This window comes from Oncorhynchus mykiss, chromosome 26 (assembly GCF_013265735.2).
Source record: "Oncorhynchus mykiss isolate Arlee chromosome 26, USDA_OmykA_1.1, whole genome shotgun sequence".
NCBI classification, from domain to species: Eukaryota; Metazoa; Chordata; class Actinopteri; order Salmoniformes; family Salmonidae; genus Oncorhynchus; species Oncorhynchus mykiss.
Genome location: NC_048590.1, coordinates 8,127,989 through 8,148,539, shown reverse-complemented (window position 1 = coordinate 8,148,539; position 20,551 = coordinate 8,127,989). Strand labels below are relative to the sequence as shown.

Below are 20,551 nucleotides of genomic sequence, written 5' to 3'. Positions count from 1 at the left end.
CTGCCCTTTTCAACCTGTATGAGAGAAGAGGAACAAAAAGTGTATGCAAGCCCTGGTTTATTGTGAAAAAGACAAAGTGATAAAGAAATCTTAACACACAACATGTTTTTAGAACATTTGAATAGCAGTAAAATGTTTTGTGTTGAAATATTGTTAAAATGATCAATTGGCTAGTTGACATAATCAGTTACTGGCCCAGCGAGTCACCTGAGTGAGCCTGAGTCACCTGAGTGAGCCATTATTCAGGATAGTGTCTCAAGTTAAGTTAAATATCAATTCAAAAAAAAAAAAAAAAAAGTTGACAGTGAACATTATTACAAGAGTTAATATAAAACATGTTACACACACAGTAAATTAAAATATTAATAATTAAAACAAAACAAAAAACCTTAAATACTACAATACTCCTGAAAAATTGTCTGTTTCCCATTTATAGTCTCCACCATCCTGTTACTTGGAAACCTGAGGGTGGAAAGAGAAGAGGCCATGTTAAATAAACCAAAGATCTTTTCAAATCACACAAAAAAAAAGTAGTTACTAGAGCCTGACCGATACAGTGCCATCAGAAAATGTTCAACATTTGGTTGTGTTACAGCCTGAATTCAAAATGGATTACATTACCCCTCCCCCCTCTCCTTATCGACACACAATACCCCATGGTGACATGGTGAAAACAAGTGAAGTGGAAACAAGTGAAGAAGTTTTTGCTCATTTATTTAACATGAAATACAGAAATCTAATTTACATACATATTAACAGCTGAGTCAATACTTTATGGAAGCACGTTTGGAGGCAAATACAGCCTTGAGTCGTCCTGGGTGTGTCTGTATCAGCTTAGAGTCGTCCTGGGTGTGTCTGTATCAGCTTTGAGTCGTCCTGGGTGTGTCTGTATCAGCTTTGAGTCGTCCTGGGTGTGTCTGTATCAGCTTTGAGTCGTCCTGGGTGTGTCTGTATCAGCTTTGAGTCGTCCTGGGTGTGTCTGTATCAGCTTACAGTCGTCCTGGGTGTGTCTGTATCAGCTTTGAGTCGTGTTGGGTGTGTCTGTATCAGCTTAGAGTCGTCCTGGGTGTGTCTGTATCAGCTTAGAGTCGTCCTGGGTGTGTCTGTATCAGCTTAGAGTCGTCCTGGGTGTGTCTGTATCAGCTTTGAGTCGTGTTGGGTGTGTCTGTATCAGCTTTGAGTCGTGTTGGGTGTGTCTGTATCAGCTTAGAGTCGTCCTGGGTGTGTCTGTATCAGCTTAGAGTCGTCCTGGGTGGGTCTGTATCAGCTTAGAGTCGTCCTGGGTGTGTCTGTATCAGCTTAGAGTCGTCCTGGGTGTGTCTGTATCAGCTTTGAGTCGTGTTGGGTGTGTCTGTATCAGCTTAGAGTTGTCCTGGGTGTGTCTGTATCAGCTTAGAGTCGTCCTGATTGGGTTCTTGCCCAATTGCTCAGTTAGGTCAGACAGCCAGCTCTAAGCAGTCTGGGTAGTTCCATATTTTTTCAATTTCCTATGATGGAGACCACTGGGCTCATGGAAACTTCTTCAACACTCTAAACATTTTTTATACCCTTCCCCCAGATATAATTGTGTTTAAGCATACAGTATATCTCAGAGCACTACGGACAGCTCCTTGTCTGTATCAGCTTAGAGTCGTCTTGGGTGTGTCTGTATCAGCTTTGAGTCGTGCTGGGTGTGTCTGTATCAGCTTAGAGTCGTGTTGGGTGTGTCTGTATCAGCTTTCTCAAGCTTTCTTAAGTTAGATGGGGAGTGGCGGTGAACAGCAATCTTCAAGTTTTTCCACAGATTTTAAATGGGACTAAGTCTAGGCCACTCAGGACTTTCACATTCTTGTTCTGAAGCCATTCAAGCGTTGCTTTGGCTGTATGCTTGGGGTCCTTGTCCCGTTGAAACGTCACTCTTTGCTCCCAGTCTAAGGTTGTTTGCGCTCTGAAGCAGGTTCTTATCACAGATTTTCCTGTATTTGGCTCCATTCATTGTTCCCTCTATCCTTACCAGTCTCTGCCGCTGAAAAGCATCCCCATAGCATGACACTGCCACCACCACCAACTTCACAGTAGGGAATGTGTTAAGACAGGCGATGAGCTGTGCCTGTTTTATTCCAGACACTGATTTACATTCACGCCAAAGAGTTATATAATTCGTCTCATCAGACCACAGGATATTTTGCCTTATGCTCTGTCTTTAACATTACTTTTTGCAAACACCAGGTGTGCCGTCATATACCTTTTCCTCAGGAGTGGCTTCCGTCTGACCACCCTCCCATAAAGCCCAGATTGGTGAAGTGCTGTAAAGACTGTTGTCCTTCTGACAGGTTCTCCCATCTCAGCCAAGGAACTCTGTAGATCTGTTAGAGTGGTCATTGGGTTCTTGCCCAATTGCTCAGTTAGGTCAGACAGCCAGCTCTAGGCAGTCTGGGTAGTTCCATATTTTTTCAATTTCCTATGATGGAGACCACTGGGCTCATGGAAACTTCTTCATCACTCTAAACATGTTTTATACCCTTCCCCCAGATATAATTGTGATTAAGCATACAGTATATCTCAGAGCACTACGGACAGTTCCTTGGACTTGATGCTATAGTTTCTGCTCTGTCAACAAACAGTGGGACTTTATTTACACACACAGCTGTGTTTTTTTCTAAATCATGTCCACATGTAGACTTCAAATCGAGTTGTAGTGACAAACCCAAGGATGATTAAAGGACATTGGATGCAATTTGTAGTGTCATAGCAAAGAGGTGTGAATACTGATGTAAATTAGACATATTTCTGTATTTCATTTTTCAATATATTTTCAACATTTCTAAAAAACAACATGTTTTCACTTTGTTATTATAGGGTATTGTGTGTAGATAAATGGATTAGAAAAAATACATGAAATCCATTTTAAATTCATGTGTAATAAGTCAAGGGGTACAATCACCAATACTGTCCTTTTTAACCGCTAAATCGGTACGGGCAGATGTTCACTGATAGCCGATATTGAATAAATAGAATGAAACGAGAGAATCTCATGCTGATCTGAACACCTGCAGCCATTTTGCGTGACATTATTATTATCGTCACAAAGTATGAAATCAACATTTGAAGCGTAGTTATTGGACAATTGCTCTTTTGGATCGAAATGTCTGAGAATTCAGAGTAGAAAGATGACACGTTTTCATTTACCACTCTAAAAAATATATATATATCGGCATCGGGAACTTTTGACACCCCCCAAAAAAATCGTAATCCAGATCCAGATATGGTTCTAGTAGTTACAACCTGAAAACATACACAGTGTTGTTGACAAATAGTGGAAAGTTTAATTGGAAAAACCCTTTGAACACACACACACACACACACACACACACACACACACACACACACACACACACACACCACAGAGAGATCTATAGGAGATGACAAAAACAAGCAGAACGCTCAGTGGACTCCATGTTGATTACCTTTTAAGCAGAGCCCTGTTCCTCCTTGACCTTGTTCTCCGCCTCCATCTCCTCCACGCCAGCCTGGGTCATCAGGTCACCAATGTTCTTCTCCAGGTCATCGATGCGGCCACTCATCTCATCGAGTACTCTTGTCAAGGAAGCGGGAACAACATTCAGGTGCCATGCCTACTATACAAGATATCCCCAACTCCCAAAAGTTCCATAGAACTATGTAGCACCAATCCCTTTGGCCCAATCTGTCTGCTTGTTTACAGCGGTCCATCAGTAATACAACGCCGATATTAATGTTCTGTATTTGGAAATGTTAGCAAAAAGTTTAACATTTCACTGTTAGTCTACAACTGTTGTTTATTAAAGAAGCATGTGACAAATACAAGTGATTGATTTACACAATTTGCTTCAAACCCGGGCTGACAAAACCTCCAGGATTGAGTGCATTACATGTATCTGAATGGTCAAGTCGTTGATAATCATTAGACTACGCTATGAGCAATCCAATTCAATTGTAACATAAAACGGTGTCATTCTAAAAGTCTGTCTTTGATAGCATTGAAATGGTGAAAAAAAAAAAATAGCATTGAAATTGTAAAAAAGGCAGGATATTTCTTCCAATGATCTGGTCTGACATGGTCTGGAATTTATCCTGCATCTGCTGCAGCAATGTCTGGACCTGTAAGAGAGGAGGACAGAACATGTAATCACTGTTTGTTGCAATGTGTGGGTGGACACGTTTATATCCTGTAGCATAGCAGAATCGTATTGCATGCATGCATGCATACTATTGAACTTTGTGGGCGTTGAAGCTGCCTCTGATGCCTACACCGCTGATACCATGGAAACCATGGGGATTTGCAGTTTTGTCGTCAAAAAAAAACAAAAAGTCAAGCTTTACAAGCCGGGAACACAATTACGTTTAGCCATCTATCACCCATCTATCAGTTACATTTCAATAATAATAGCTGTAGCTAGCTAGCTAAACAGGACTAAAACAAAAGGTAATGTAGCTAAACAGAATTTGACTGCAACTATTTCATTGAGATAAAAAAAAAAGTTAATGTTGCTACAAAAACGATTGGGGGAGAAAACAGTAACTTTAGCCAGTTAGCCAGCCTGCTAGCTAACGCTAGCTAGTTCTCAGGTTTTGAAATGGGATAGGATATGGCAAGGATTTGGGTCTAATAATAAGACTCACCACCCCAGTCAGGTCCTGTACAGATTTCGGATCCTGGATCTCTGACATTACACTAAATTCGTGGCGCTGCTGTACTTATAAACCACTGGTTCGTCCGAGACGTCTTCTTCCTTCTCTGCAGTCGAAGCGAAACAACCTTGAATGATTGAGGGAATTATTTTACACTGGCCTGGGTTGAAACGGGCAATGGCCGTTTACCTCATCGGGCAAAAACGGAGAGGGAGGAGCGCCCTTCTTCAAATAGGACAGTCATCTGCACCGCTTGGTCATGTTGTCAACAACGCAGCATGGTGCATCGTCTAGAAACAAACAACATATATTTTCCAATAAAATACATTTTCTAATTAGTTTTAATTGGGATGGCAGATAAAGCGTTTTTCTTTAAATCAAAAGCAATCACATGGAAAAATACATACTCTAACTAATTACTACACGTGCTTGATTACCAAACTTTTGTCTTGAGCCGATTTCCCAATCTGACGGTCAGAGCATGGCACCTGGCTCATGCCCATAAAGCAGCCCGGTTCCAAATTCATTCAACTTTGAGCCGGTGTTAAACACGCTAACACGGGCGCCAGAGCAAGATTAATCGAATCCCTCACTGACGAGCTACAGACCCCCCAACGAGTAAACAGTGAAGCATGCGCATGATAAATCTCGCGAGTTTACCAAAACGGGAAACGAGCAAAAAGTATTGGATTAGAAGCGTTTATAATATAATGCAACAACATTAGTGAGTATTTGGAAGAAATAGAGCAGAACCTGGAACATGATGCATGGCGAACAAGCATTTAGTAGGAATATATATTTCAAAGGAATTTGCATTCTCTTCGATTTGGTTTATTCGCCATTCATTTTCTGCCGGTTGAATTCACTCAACTCTTGACTTTTTCCTATCCTGGCTTTGATGAACAAAAGCCTCCCTATCATATAGGTAGGTTGACTACAGTCCGTTTTTATTTCTCACCTCGTGTTGATTTGTAATTCATGCCAGAATACGAGCTCAGCAGAAGTTTCAGCTTTGAAATAGGTTACAGTTTACCGTCTGACTGATTTGCAGTTAAAAAAGTAAATAAACAAAACTACAACAACATCTTACAGATTCTGTTTAGGGCCTACCTACATGCACTATTGAACTAACGGAACTAAAGTCTGACGTTATGTTCGGTGCATTGGATCAGAGCCTACTGGTGGAAAGCTGTGCTGTGGTGTCCTATTCGTTGTGAGAGACATGGACAACAGACTGGGTCTGGGTGATGAAGAGGAGGGAGATGTGGGGACCCTGTGGCACTCTTTGGACTGGCTGACGTCCTGTGTGATGGTGGCTGGAGGGGCTCTGCCTTACGCCTCACAGTACCGGCAGATCCTTCGGACCAAGAACACAGACGGCTTCTCTACACGCGTCTGCCTGGTTCTGCTGGTCGCTAACATCCTCCGCATCCTCTTCTGGCGAGTGGGTTTGGGTGTTTGGGGGTAAGGTTTACCTGGAGATAATGCAGTGTCAGGTATTCCGCTAATGTGTGTGTATGTATGTGTGTGCGTCTGCCTGTTTGTTTGTTTGTGTGTGTGTGTGCGTGTGTGTGTATGTATGTGTGTGCGTCTGCCTGCCTGTTTGTGTGTGTGTGTGTGTGTGCATCTGCCTGTTTGTCTGTGTGTGTGTGTGTGTGTGTGTGTGTGTGTGTGTATGTATGTTTGTGTGTGTATTATGTGTGTGCGTCTGCCTGTTTGTGTGTGTGTGTATGTATGTGTGTGCATCTGCCTGTTTGTGTGTGTGTGTGTGCGTGTGTGTGTATATGTATGTGTGGGCATCTGCCTGTTTGTGTGTGTGTGTATATGTATGTGTGTGCGTCTGCCTGTTTGTGTGTGTGTGTGTGTGTGTGTGTGTGTGTGCGTCTGCCTGTGTGTGTGTGTTTTCACACCTGCAGGTTTGGGAAGCAGTTTGAGGTGACTCTGCTCCTGCAGAGTGTGGTGATGATTCTCACCATGCTGGTGATGCTCAACCTCTGCTGCTCTGTACAGAACACCAACCGTATCAGCACCAAACAGCACCACATCACAGGTAACAGCAACCCTATAGCACTAGTAGAATAACTATCTAACAGCCATCTGACTACGGCTCCAGGCGTTTGGTTACGTTGAAAGCTTGTAGCAAAGGCTAACAACATCCTTTTAAAAACCATAAGACAGCCATCTATCACCCATCTATCACCCATATATCACCCATATATCACCCATCTCTCACCCATCTATCCACCCATCTATCCACCCATCTATCCACCCATCTATCCACCCATCTATCCACCCATCTATCCACCATCTATCACCCATCTACCACCCATCTACCACCCATCTACCACCCATCTACCACCCATCTATCACCCATCTATCACCCATCTATCACCCATCTATCACCCATCTATCCACCATTTCATAACCATCCAGCCACCTCTGCAGCTGTTCTATTGTTTCACCACTAGAGGGAGATATTGGGGAGGAAAGAGGAAACAAAAACCTTCCATTGTTTACCTTCTGTCTGTGTCTGTCTGTATCTCTCTCTCTGTCTATGTCTATGTCTCTCTCTCTGTCTGTCTGTATCTATCTCTCTGTATCTATGTCTCTCTGTCTGTGTCTCTGTCTGTATCTATGTCTCTCTGTCTGTGTCTCTGTCTCTCTGTCTGTGTCTCTGTCTGTCTGTGTCTCTGTCTCTCTGTCTGTGACTGTCTCTCTGTCTCTCTCTCTGTCTGTCTCTCTGTCTGTGTCTCTGTCTCTCTGTCTGTGTCTCTGTCTCTCTGTCTGTGTCTCTGTCTCTCTCTCTCTGTCTGTATCTATGTCTCTCTGTCTGTATCTCTGTCTCTCTGTCTGTGTCTGTGTCTCTGTCTTTCTCTCTCTGTCTGTCTCTGTCTGTGTCGCTGTCTCTGTCTGTGTCTCTGTCTCTCTGTCTGTGTCTCTGTCTCTCTCTCTCTGTCTGTATCTATGTCTCTGTCTGTATCTCTGTCTCTCTGCTGTGTCTATGTCTCTCTCTGTGTCTCTGTCTCTCTCTCTCTCTCTGTCTGTATCTCTGTCTCTCTGTCTGTTTCTGTCTCTCTCTGTCTGTATCTCTGTGTCTGTGTCTGTGTCTCTGTCTCTCTCTCTCTGTCTGTATCTCTGTGTCTGTGTCTCGGTCTCTCTCTCTGTCTGTATCTCTGTGTCTGTGTCTCTGTCTGTCTGTGTCTCTGTCTGTGTTTCTCTGTGTCTCTGTCTCGCTCTCTCTCTCCATCCACCCCATCTCTCTCTCTCTATCAGATCTGGAACCCCGGTTCTTTTGGAGCTGGGATGGCTTTGAGGACTACCTCATCTTCCTATTGGCCTTCACGCTGCCCTGTGCCTTCACCACCCTTCTCCTCCTGGACTCCTCTCTGTTTGTGGAGTCCCTGGGCTTCCTGGCCGTGCTGACGGAGGCCATGCTGGGGCTACCACAGCTGCTCCAGAACCAACGCAACCACTCCACCACCGGCATGAGGTGAGGCTGAGGAAACAAACACATTTTCTTCAGGAAATTGACCCGCTCTACTCAGATAAAGGTTACCAGCTCTCACTCACCTGCTTCTCTCAGCCACCCTATCAGCCGTCACTCACCTGCTTCTCTCAGCATCGCCTACCAGCCCTCACTCACCTGCTTCTCTCAGCATCCCCTATCAGCCGTCACTCACCTGCTTCTCTCAGCATCCCCTACCAGCCGTCACTCACCTGCTTCTCTCTGCATCACCCTATCAGCCGTCACTCACCTGCTTCTCTCAGCATCCCCTACCAGCCCTCACTCACCTGCTTCTCTCAGCATCCCCTACCAGCCGTCACTCACCTGCTTCTCTCTGCATCACCCTATCAGCCGTCACTCACCTGCTTCTCTCAGCCACCCTACCAGCCCTCACTCACCTGCTTCTCTCAGCATCCCCTACCAGCCCTCACTCACCTGCTTCTCTCAGCATCCCCTACCAGCCCTCACTCACCTGCTTCTCTCAGCATCCCCTACCAGCCGTCACTCACCTGCTGCTCTCAGCATCCCCTACCAGCCGTCACTCACCTGCTTCTCTCAGCATCCCCTACCAGCCATCACACACCTGCTTCTCTCTGCATCCACTACCAGCCGTCACTCACCTGCGTCTCTCTGTCCGCTCTTCATACCCATCTATTCCTCTCTGTTTTATATTCTAATGCAGCCGTGATGGCGAGCGGGGATGCAGACCCTGATGAGTGTTTTGTCGTTGAACATGTTATACATTGGAGCAGAGCGCCGAGCGAGCCAACTTAACACATTGTATAATTGAATTGCCTGGTATAACCAAGAGCACAGGCCAGTCTGAGTAGGCTTTGCAATTACACGTTTGCTAGCCTGTCACACAGTCTCTTGAGTGCCAGAGGAAAAATGGAGCACAGCTTCGCGACAGGCATGTCTTCAGCGTTACAGAAAGGAAAACGCCTCGTCTCAAAAAACACGAGACATTTTTACCAGAGCCACCATTTTTTTTCTGCACGATTTCGTGCGCATTTGATATAATTTCACAGAACCACGTCGCGGGCCGTTTTTAAACTAATCCCGGGCCGCTAATTATTGGTTTGATAACAAACAACGTCATGTTCAATCATGTTACCTAGCTAGCTAACAACCTGGTAACTTCACACTAGGTTTAGGCACATCTGATTGGTCCAGGAAGAAAGGAAAAGGGTTTGCTACTCGTGAGATGTGATTCCAAGGTAGGATTCATATAGGCCTAATGGCAGACTAAACTCTATAGGATTCATATAGGCCTAATGGCAGAATAAACTCTATAGGATTCATATAGGCCTAATGGGAGACTAAACTCTATAGGATTCATATAGGCCTAATGGCAGACTAAACTATATAGGATTCATATAGGCCTAATGGCAGACTAAACTCTATAGGATTCATATAGGCCTAATGGCAGACTAAACTATATAGGATTCATATAGGCCTAATGGCAGACTAAACTCTATAGGATTCATGTAGGCCTAATGGCAGACTAAACTCTATAGGATTCATGTAGGCCTAATGGCAGACTAAACTCTATAGGATTCATGTAGGCCTAATGGCAGACTAAACTCTATAGGATTCATATAGGCCTAATGGCAGACTAAACTATATAGGATTCATATAGGCCTAATGGCAGACTAAACTCTATAGGATTCATGTAGGCCTAATGGGAGACTAAACTCTATAGGATTCATATAGGCCTAATGGGAGACTAAACTCTATAGGATTCATATAGGCCTAATGGCAGACTAAACTATATAGGATTCATATAGGCCTAATGGCAGACTAAACTCTATAGGATTCATATAGGCCTAATGGGAGACTAAACTCTATAGGATTCATGTAGGCCTAATGGCAGACTAAACTCTATAGGATTCATATAGGCCTAATGGGAGACTAAACTATATAGGATTCATGTAGGCCTAATGGCAGACTAAACTATATAGGATTCATATAGGCCTAATGGGAGACTAAACTATATAGGATTCATATAGGCCTAATGGGAGACTAAACTATATAGGATTCATATAGGCCTAATGGCAGACTAAACTATATAGGATTCATATAGGCCTAATGGCAGACTAAACTCTATAGGATTCATGTAGGCCTAATGGGAGACTAAACTCTATAGGATTCATGTAGGCCTAATGGCAGACTAAACTCTATAGGATTCATGTAGGCCTAATGGGAGACTAAACTCTATAGGATTCATGTAGGCCTAATGGCAGACTAAACTCTATAGGATTCATATAGGCCTAATGGGAGACTAAACTATATAGGATTCATATAGGCCTAATGGGAGACTAAACTATATAGGATTCATGTAGGCCTAATGGCAGACTAAACTATATAGGATTCATATAGGCCTAATGGGAGACTAAACTATATAGGATTCATATAGGCCTAATGGGAGACTAAACTATATAGGATTCATATAGGCCTAATGGCAGACTAAACTATATAGGATTCATATAGGCCTAATGGGAGACTAAACTCTATAGGATTCATATAGGCCTAATGGGAGACTAAACTATATAGGATTCATATAGGCCTAATGGGAGACTATATACGATTCATATAGGCCTACCTAATGGGAGACTAAACTATATAGGATTCATATAGGCCTAATGGCAGACTAAACTCTATAGGATTCATGTAGGCCTAATGGGAGACTATATACGATTCATATAGGCCTACCTAATGGCAGACTAAACTATATAGGATTCATATAGGCCTAATGGGAGACTAAACTATATAGGATTCATATAGGCCTAATGGGAGACTAAACTATATAGGATTCATATAGGCCTAATGGCAGACTAAACTATATAGGATTCATATAGGCCTAATGGGAGACTAAACTATATAGGATTCATATAGGCCTAATGGGAGACTAAACTATATAGGATTCATATAGGCCTAATGGGAGACTATATACGATTCATATAGGCCTACCTAATGGGAGACTAAACTCTATAGGATTCATATAGGCCTAATGGCAGACTAAACTCTATAGGATTCATGTAGGCCTAATGGCAGACTAAACTATATAGGATTCATATAGGCCTAATGGGAGACTAAACTATATAGGATTCATATAGGCCTAATGGGAGACTAAACTATATAGGATTCATATAGGCCTAATGGGAGACTAAACTATATAGGATTCATGTAGGCCTAATGGGAGACTATATAGGATTCATATAGTTCTAATGGGAGACTAAACTATATAGGATTCATGTAGGCCTAATGGCAGACTAAACTATATAGGATTCATAAAGGCCTAATGGCAGACTAAACTCTATGGGATTCATATAGGCCTAATGGCAGACTAAACTCTATAGGATTCATATAGGCCTAATGGGAGACTAAACTCTATAGGATTCATATAGGCCTAATGGGAGACTAAACTCTATAGGATTCATATAGGCCTAATGGGAGACTAAACTATATAGGATTCATATAGGCCTAATGGCAGACTAAACTCTATAGGATTCATGTAGGCCTAATGGCAGACTAAACTATATAGGATTCATATAGGCCTAATGGGAGACTATATAGGATTCATCTAGGTCTAATGGGAGACTATATAGGATTCATATAGGCCTAATGGGAGACTATATAGGATTCATATAGTTCTAATGGGAGACTATATAGGATTCATATAGGCCTAATGGAAGACTAAACTATATAGGATTCATATAGGCCTAATGGGAGACTAAACTATATAGGATTCATATAGTTCTAATTGGAGACTATATAGGATTCATATAGTTCTAATGGGAGACTATATAGGATTCATATAGGCCTAATGGAAGACTAAACTATATAGGATTCATATAGGCCTAATGGGAGACTAAGCTATATAGGATTCATATAGGCCTAATGGAAGACTAAACTATATAGGATTCGTGTAGTCCTAATGGGAGACTAAACTATATAGGATTCATATAGTTCTTATGGGAGACTAAACTATATAGGATTCATATAGGCCTAATGGGAGACTAAATTATATAGGATTCACATTGGCTTAATGGGAGACTAAACTATATAGGATTCATATAGGCCTAATGGGAGACTAAACTATATAGGATTCATATAGGCCTAATGGGAGACTATATAGGATTCATATAGTTCTAATGGGAGACTATATAGGATTCATATAGGCCTAATGGAAGACTAAACTATATAGGATTCATATAGGCCTAATGGGAGACTAAACTATATAGGATTCATATAGGCCTAATGGCAGACTAAACTATATAGGATTCATATAGGCCTACCTAATGGGAGACTAAACTATATAGGATTCATATAGGCCTAATGGGAGACTAAACTATATAGGATTCATGTAGGCCTAATGGCAGACTAAACTATATAGGATTCATGTAGGCCTAATGGCAGACTAAACTCTATAGGATTCATATAGGCCTAATGGCAGACTAAACTATATAGGATTCATATAGTCCTAATGGGAGACTAAACTATATAGGATTCATATAGGCCTAATGGGAGACTAAACTATATAGGATTCATATAGGCCTAATGGGAGACTAAACTATATAGGATTCATGTAGGCCTAATGGGAGACTATATAGGATTCATATAGTTCTAATGGGAGACTAAACTATATAGGATTCATGTAGGCCTAATGGCAGACTAAACTATATAGGATTCATAAAGGCCTAATGGCAGACTAAACTCTATAGGATTCATATAGGCCTAATGGCAGACTAAACTCTATAGGATTCATATAGGCCTAATGGGAGACTAAACTCTATAGGATTCATATAGGCCTAATGGGAGACTAAACTATATAGGATTCATATAGGCCTAATGGCAGACTAAACTATATAGGATTCATGTAGGCCTAATGGCAGACTAAACTATATAGGATTCATATAGGCCTAATGGGAGACTATATAGGATTCATGTAGGTCTAATTGGAGACTATATAGGATTCATATAGGCCTAATGGAAGACTAAACTATATAGGATTCATGTAGGCCTAATGGGAGACTATATAGAATTCATATAGTTCTAATGGGAGACTAAACTATATAGGATTCATGTAGGCCTAATGGCAGACTAAACTATATAGGATTCATGTAGGCCTAATGGCAGACTAAACTATATAGGATTCATATAGGCCTAATGGAAGACTAAACTATATAGGATTCATATAGGCCTAATGGGAGACTAAGCTATATAGGATTCATATAGGCCTAATGGGAGACTAAGCTATATAGGATTCATATAGGCCTAATGGGAGACTAAACTATATAGGATTCATGTAGGTCTAATGGGAGACTATATAGGATTCATATAGGCCTAATGGAAGACTAAACTATATAGGATTCATGTAGGCCTAATGGGAGACTATATAGAATTCATATAGTTCTAATGGGAGACTATATAGAATTCATATAGTTCTAATGGGAGACTATATAGGATTCATATAGGCCTAATGGGAGACTAAACTATATAGGATTCATATAGTTCTAATGGGAGACTAAACTATATAGGATTCATATAGGCCTAATGGGAGACTAAATTATATAGGATTCACATTGGCTTAATGGGAGACTAAACTATATAGGATTCATATAGGCCTAATGGCAGACTAAACTATATAGGATTCATATAGGCCTAATGGCAGACTAAACTATATAGGATTCATATAGGCCTACCTAATGGGAGACTAAACTATATAGGATTCATATAGGCCTAATGGGAGACTAAACTATATAGGATTCATATAGGCCTAATGGGAGACTAAACTATATAGGATTCATATAGGCCTAATGGGAGACTAAACTATATAGGATTCATGTAGGCCTAATGGCAGACTAAACTATATAGGATTCATGTAGGCCTAATGGCAGACTAAACTATATAGGATTCATGTAGGCCTAATGGCAGACTAAACTCTATAGGATTCATATAGGCCTAATGGCAGACTAAACTATATAGGATTCATGTAGGCCTAATGGCAGACTAAACTCTATGGGATTCATATAGGCCTAATGGCAGACTAAACTCTATAGGATTCATATAGGCCTAATGGCAGACTAAACTATATAGGATTCATGTAGGCCTAATGGCAGACTAAACTCTATAGGATTCATATAGGCCTAATGGCAGACTAAACTCTATAGGATTCATATAGGCCTAATGGCAGACTAAACTCTATAGGATTCATGTAGGCCTAATGGCAGACTAAACTCTATAGGATTCATATAGGCCTAATGGCAGACTAAACTCTATAGGATTCATGTAGGCCTAATGGCAGACTAAACTATATAGGATTCATATAGGCCTAATGGGAGACTAAACTATATAGGATTCATGTAGGCCTAATGGCAGACTAAACTCTATAGGATTCATATAGGCCTAATGGCAGACTAAACTATATAGGATTCATGTAGGCCTAATGGCAGACTAAACTCTATAGGATTCATATAGGCCTAATGGCAGACTAAACTCTATAGGATTCATGTAGGCCTAATGGCAGACTAAACTATATAGGATTCATATAGGCCTAATGGCAGACTAAACTCTATAGGATTCATGTAGGCCTAATGGCAGACTAAACTATATAGGATTCATATAGGCCTAATGGGAGACTATATAGGATTCATGTAGGTCTAATGGGAGACTATATAGGATTCATATAGGCCTAATGGAAGACTAAACTATATAGGATTCATGTAGGCCTAATGGGAGACTATATAGGATTCATATAGTTCTAATGGGAGACTATATAGGATTCATATAGGCCTAATGGAAGACTAAACTATATAGGATTCATATAGGCCTAATGGAAGACTAAACTATATAGGATTCATATAGGCCTAATGGGAGACTATATAGAATTCATATAGTTCTAATGGAAGACTAAACTATATAGGATTCATATAGGCCTAATGGGAGACTAAACTATATAGAATTCATATAGTTCTAATGGAAGACTAAACTATATAGGATTCATATAGGCCTAATGGCAGACTAAACTATATAGGATTCATGTAGGCCTAATGGCAGACTAAACTATATAGGATTCATAAAGGCCTAATGGGAGACTAAACTATATAGGATTCATATAGGCCTAATGGGAGACTAAACTATATAGGATTCATATAGGCCTAATGGGAGACTAAACTATATAGGATTCATGTAGGCCTAATGGCAGACTAAACTCTATAGGATTCATATAGGCCTAATGGGAGACTAAACTATATAGGATTCATGTAGGCCTAATGGCAGACTAAACTCTATAGGATTCATATAGGCCTAATGGCAGACTAAACTATATAGGATTCATGTAGGCCTAATGGCAGACTAAACTCTATAGGATTCATATAGGCCTAATGGCAGACTAAACTATATAGGATTCATGTAGGCCTAATGGCAGACTAAACTCTATAGGATTCATGTAGGCCTAATGGGAGACTAAACTATAAAACAACTCTCTCTTTCTTGGGCTACTTAAATTCTGTTTGGTGCCTAAGGTTTTTTTTAAAGTTGGGAGCAGTTTGTTTGTGGGAGACAGAGAGAGTGGTGTGTATTTATGAAAACTAGGGGGGTGGGGTGTGAAAAACAAGTTTCATCCTAACTGCCACTTTTTTTATCTAGTTAAGAACAAATTCTTATTTTCAATGACGGCCTAGGAACAGTGGGTTAACTGCCTTGTTCAGGGGCAGAACAACAGATACCTTGTCAGGGGGTTTGAACTTGCAACCTTCCGGTTACTAGTCCAACACTCTAACCACTAGGCTACCCTGCCGCCCCGTATCATTATGCATGTTTCCTTCCTGCCATATCTCCAGACCAATCACAGCTAGGCCTTTGGATATGAGCCGATCAGCCAATCAATGCAGCATTATATTGTACAGTGAACAATGTGCTGTATTGACTAGAAGGGTCAAGGTAAATTCAATGTGTTGTATTGACTAGAAGGGTCAAGTTAAATTCAATGTGTTGTATTGACTAGAAGGGTCAAGTTAAATTCAATGTGTTGTATTGACTAGAATGGTCAAGTTAAATTCAATGTGCTTTATTGACTAGAAGGGTCAAGTTAAATTCAATGTGCTTTATTGACTAGAAGGGTCAAGTTAAATTCAATGTGTTGTATTGACTAGAAGGGTCAAGTTAAATTCAATGTGCTGTATTGACTAGAAGGGTCAAGTTAAATTCAATGTGTTGTATTGACTAGAAGGGTCAAGTTAAATTCAATGTGCTGTATTGACTAGAAGGGTGCATATCAGTGACAGTTTTTTGTGTAATGCATAGGCAGAACATTTAGAAAATGAGAGAACAAGCTCTTCTAAATTTCATTTAAAAATACATTATATTTCCTAGCAACAACCGATTTTAAATGAATTTGCCCATGGAGTTTAGAGGATGCAATATATATTTATTTATTTTATTTCACCTCTATTTAACCAGGTAGGCTAGTTGAGAACAAGTTCTCATTTACAACTGCGACCTGGTCAAGATAAAGCAAAGCAGTGTGACACAGACAACAACACAGAGTTACACACGGAGTAAACAATAAACAAGTCAATAACACAATAAAACAAGTCAATGACACAGTAGAAAAAAAAGAAAGTCTATATACAGTGTGTGCAAAAGGCATGGTGAGGTAGGCAATAAAAAGGCCACAGGAGTGAATAATTACAATTTAGCGATATAATATAGGTTACCCTTGGATGCACAACGGGGCCTGGGAGGCTCACAGGAATCCACAGTAGGCCCACTCTATCTATGATCCAGTTTTCAATGCATTACTTATTTTATTCCCCCCCCCCCCCAAAATGTGTTTAGCACTGTAATTTAAGTTTTAAAACTGCAAAATTATCTTTACGCCATGGAATCATTTGTACTGTTACAGAAAATTAGCTTTAAAACTGCAAATGTTCTCTCTGTCCCTTGGCAAAATGTGTAGAAGTGTAGGAAATTAACATGAAAACTACAACATTTTCTCTCCAATATGAAGAGAGAGAGAGAGGGGGGGGGGGGGGGGGGGGTGCTTTAAAATGTCCTTTCCCAGGCCCCAGACTTGGTTAGTCCGGCCATGAGCTGCAGCAGTAAAACTCCTGGTATGCTTGTAGTTGCTGAATGTTTTTTTTTCTCATTGTGAGGTGAAGCTAATGAGTGTTTACTCTGACGAGAGCTATCCTCTGAAACGCGTTCCAGCCGTACCCTGAGACACACTAACTAACCTACTAAATGAACTAAGATTGTCTCAAAATGGCACCGTATTCCCTACCTATAATGCAATGCACCTACACAGTGCACTATCTGGGGAATAAGTTGGCATTTGGATGTGAGCCAATAATACTCAGATGACACCCGGCTGTCTGCCAAAACCTGTTGGTTATGATCATGAAGAAGCACCATTAAGTTAAGTCAACAACCATTGTAGAGTTGAGGTCACGATGATGTGAGACTGTCAACCATGCCCATGCTCCTCTGTTTAAATTGGACAAGATAGATAAGCTACGTATACAGATGCTAAGCTAATACCAGTTTGTGGCTTGGCACATTGTAGAGTTGAGGTCACGATGATGTGAGACTCTCAGCCTTGCCATGCTTCTCTGTTTAAACTGGATATGATAGATAATCATTAAGATAAGCTACATATACAGATGCTAAGCTAATACCAGTTTGTGGCTTGGCACATTGTAGAGTTGAGGTCACGATGATGTGAGACTGTCAGCCTCGCCATGCTTCTCTGTTTAAATTGGACAAGATAGATAAGCTACATATACAGATGCTAAGCTAATACCAGTTTGTGGCTTGGCACAGGGAGAACGGTGCGACTGCAGACCGAAATTCATCTGCAGGAATTCCTCTTTATACTTCGTTGGGTAAAAATGTTATGCTATGACTCCTGGGAGGCAAGTGCACTCCAGTACAGTAGGGGGCGGTAACCGTATGCTCGCCAGACCTAAATAATACTCCGGTACACATTAGGGAGCCGGCATCGTGTGCTAGCTAGTCCTAAAGAGGACTCTGCTACACCTTCTGGGTGTCATAGGGCTATAGGGCCATGTTGGGCTGTCTCAGACACCAGTCAGCCTGGCCTACAGACCTTCTGGGTGTCGTAGGGCTATAGGGCCAGGTTGGGCTGCCTCAGACACCAGTCAGCCTGGCCTACAGACCTTCTGGGTGTCATAGGGCCCATGTTGGGCTGCCTCAGACACCAGTCAGCCTGGCCTACAGACCTTCTGGGTGTCATAGGGCCATGTTGGGTTGCCTCAGACACCAGTCAGCCTGTCCTACAGACCTTCTGGGTGTCATAGGGCTATAGGGCCCATGTTGGACTGTCTCAGACACCAGTCAGCCTGTCCTACAGACCTTCTGGGTGTCATAGGGCTATAGGGCCCATGTTGGACTGTTTCAGACACCAGTCAGACCTATTTGACACTGATGATCAATAAGGACCTCTTCAGTTCGGTGCTCAAACCGATCTAAAGACACACCTGGAGGCAAACAGGTGCAGCACCATGTTTCCTCTCCTCAGTGACTCTGTCATTCAAAGGGATGGTCAATGATCCTGTTTTCTTATTGACATGTTTTCTGTCTTCAGTGTGAACATGGTCCTACTGTGGATGGCCGGGGACAGCTTCAAGACGGCCTACTTTGCCCTGAAGGAGAGCCCGCTCCAGTTCCTGTTGTGTGGGTTGACTCAGGTACTGGTGGATCTGGCTATCCTCTATCAAGTGTGTCTCTACAGCCAAGACCCCTGGGACAAACTGGCTTAACTAACCCTAACCCTAGCTATCTCTAACCCTAACTATCTCTAACCCTAGCTAACTCTAACCCTAGCTAACTCTAACTAACGCTAACCCTAGCTAACGCTAACCCTAGCTAACTCTAACCCTAACTAACTCTAGCTAACTCTAACCCTAGCTATCACAAGCTAACTCTTTCATTAGCTAACACTAGCTAACTCTAACCCTAGCTAACTCTAACCCTAGCTAATTCTAACCCTAGCTATCACTAGCTAACTCTAACCCTAGCTAACACTAGCTAACTCTAACCCTAGCTAACTCTAACCCAAGCTAACTCTAACCCTAGCTATCACTAGCTAACTCTAACCCTAGCTATCACTAGCTAACTCTAACTCTAGCTAACTCGAACCCTAGCTAACTCTAACCCTAGCTATCACTAGCTAACTCTAACCCAAGCTAACTCTAACCCTAGCTAACTCTAACATTAGCTAACACTAGCTAACTCTAACCCTAATCATAACCCTCTATCAAGTGTGTCTCTACAGCCAAGACCCCTGGGACAAACTGGCTTAACTAACCCTAACCTAACTAACCCTAGCTAACCCTAACCCTAGCTAACCCTAACCCCAACTAACTCTAACCCTAGTTAACCCTAACAAACTCTAACCCTAACAAACTCTAACCCTAACTAACTCTAACCTTAACTAACCCAAATTAACTCTAACCCTAGCTAACTCTAACCCTAGCTAACTCTAGCCCTAGCTAACTCTAGCCCTAACTAATTCTAGCCCTAACTAATTCTAGCTCTAACTAATCCTAACTAACTCTGACCCTAACTAACTCTGACCCTAACTAACTCTGACCCTAACTAACTCTGACCCTAACTAACTCTGACCCTAACTAACTCTGACCCTAACTAACTCTGACCCTAACTAACTCTGACCCTAACTAACTCTGACCCTAACTAACTCTGACCCTAACTAACTCTAGCCCTATCTAACTCTAGTCCTAATTAACCCTAACCCTAACTAACTCTAGCCCTAACTAACCCAAACTAACTCTAACCCTAACTAACCCTAGCTTGGAGAGGAGTATAAGGTGCTCAACTAAGGTGAGATGAGGTTCAACCTGGCCACATCTACATCATGTTTATGATGTTACACTGGAAACCAAAACAAACTGTTTCTGTCAGTTTGTTAGCGTTTTGTTGCGTTTCCTGTCTACTGACAACAGCTACAGGGTCAACAACACATGTCAACACAGGAAGAGCCACCAGTAGGAGTCAGACATAACAGTCGTATACTACAATACCAAGCACAGATATACTGAGTGGACAAAACATTAGGAACACCTGCTCTTTCCACAACATAGACTGACCAGGTGAATCCAGGTGAAAGATATGATCCCTTATTGATGTCTCTTGTTAAATCCACTTCAGTCAGTGTAGATGAAGGGGAGGAGTCGGGTTAAAGGTCTTTTTAAGAGTTGAGACAATTGAGACATGGATTGTGTTCGTGTGCCATTCAGAGGGTGAACGGGCAAGAAATGAATATTTAAGTGCCTTTTTAAACGGGGTGTGTCAAGAACTGCAACGCTGCTGGGTTTTTCACTCTCAACAGTTTCCTGTGTGTTTCAAGAACGG

The 20,551-nt window shown here is 41.6% G+C and overlaps 2 protein-coding genes across 5 annotated transcripts; one reads left to right on the top strand and one right to left on the bottom strand.

Annotated features, from left to right (window-relative positions):
* Nucleotides 1–40: 40 nt before the first annotated feature.
* On the bottom strand, nucleotides 41–4,803 carry LOC110526841 (heat shock factor-binding protein 1). The gene is made up of 4 exons (XM_036964181.1): nucleotides 4,642–4,803; nucleotides 4,053–4,119; nucleotides 3,447–3,571; nucleotides 41–462 (listed from the first exon to the last, which is right to left on the bottom strand). Exons 1-3 carry the CDS (start codon nucleotides 4,687–4,689, stop codon nucleotides 3,450–3,452), a joined length of 237 nt encoding a protein of 78 aa, XP_036820076.1. The 5' UTR covers nucleotides 4,690–4,803; the 3' UTR covers nucleotides 41–462; nucleotides 3,447–3,449.
* A 373-nt stretch (nucleotides 4,804–5,176) lies between these two features.
* On the top strand, nucleotides 5,177–19,212 carry LOC118944505 (solute carrier family 66 member 2-like). 4 transcript variants are annotated; one of them, XM_036964177.1, is made up of 6 exons: nucleotides 5,180–5,332; nucleotides 5,560–5,575; nucleotides 5,823–6,090; nucleotides 6,567–6,700; nucleotides 7,924–8,140; nucleotides 18,765–19,212. In XM_036964177.1, exons 3-6 carry the CDS (start codon nucleotides 5,873–5,875, stop codon nucleotides 18,937–18,939), a joined length of 744 nt encoding a protein of 247 aa, XP_036820072.1. In that variant the 5' UTR covers nucleotides 5,180–5,332; nucleotides 5,560–5,575; nucleotides 5,823–5,872; the 3' UTR covers nucleotides 18,940–19,212. The 4 variants fall into 4 exon arrangements, with proteins under 4 accessions (XP_036820073.1, XP_036820071.1, XP_036820072.1 ...); XM_036964178.1 differs by lacking the exon at nucleotides 5,560–5,575 and having other exon boundaries at nucleotides 5,177–5,332; XM_036964176.1 differs by having other exon boundaries at nucleotides 5,178–5,575; nucleotides 5,743–6,090; nucleotides 18,765–19,211.
* Nucleotides 19,213–20,551: the final 1,339 nt, after the last annotated feature.

Excerpts from the sequence above, each read along its gene's own strand:
- LOC110526841 (XM_036964181.1), bottom strand. The coding sequence starts at position 4,689 with ATGTCAGAGATCCAGGATCCGAAATCTGTACAGGACCTGACTGGGGTG. Across the intron at positions 4,120-4,641 it reads TACAGGACCTGACTGGGGTG|GTCCAGACATTGCTGCAGCA; the intron begins GTGAGTCTTATT and ends CCTCTCTTACAG. Across the intron at positions 3,572-4,052 it reads AGACCAGATCATTGGAAGAA|TCGATGAGATGAGTGGCCGC; the intron begins ATATCCTGCCTT and ends TGACAAGAGTAC.
- LOC118944505 (XM_036964178.1), top strand. The coding sequence starts at position 5,873 with ATGGACAACAGACTGGGTCTGGGTGATGAAGAGGAGGGAGATGTGGGG. Across the intron at positions 6,091-6,566 it reads ATCCTCCGCATCCTCTTCTG|GTTTGGGAAGCAGTTTGAGG; the intron begins GCGAGTGGGTTT and ends TCACACCTGCAG. Across the intron at positions 6,701-7,923 it reads CAAACAGCACCACATCACAG|ATCTGGAACCCCGGTTCTTT; the intron begins GTAACAGCAACC and ends TCTCTCTATCAG.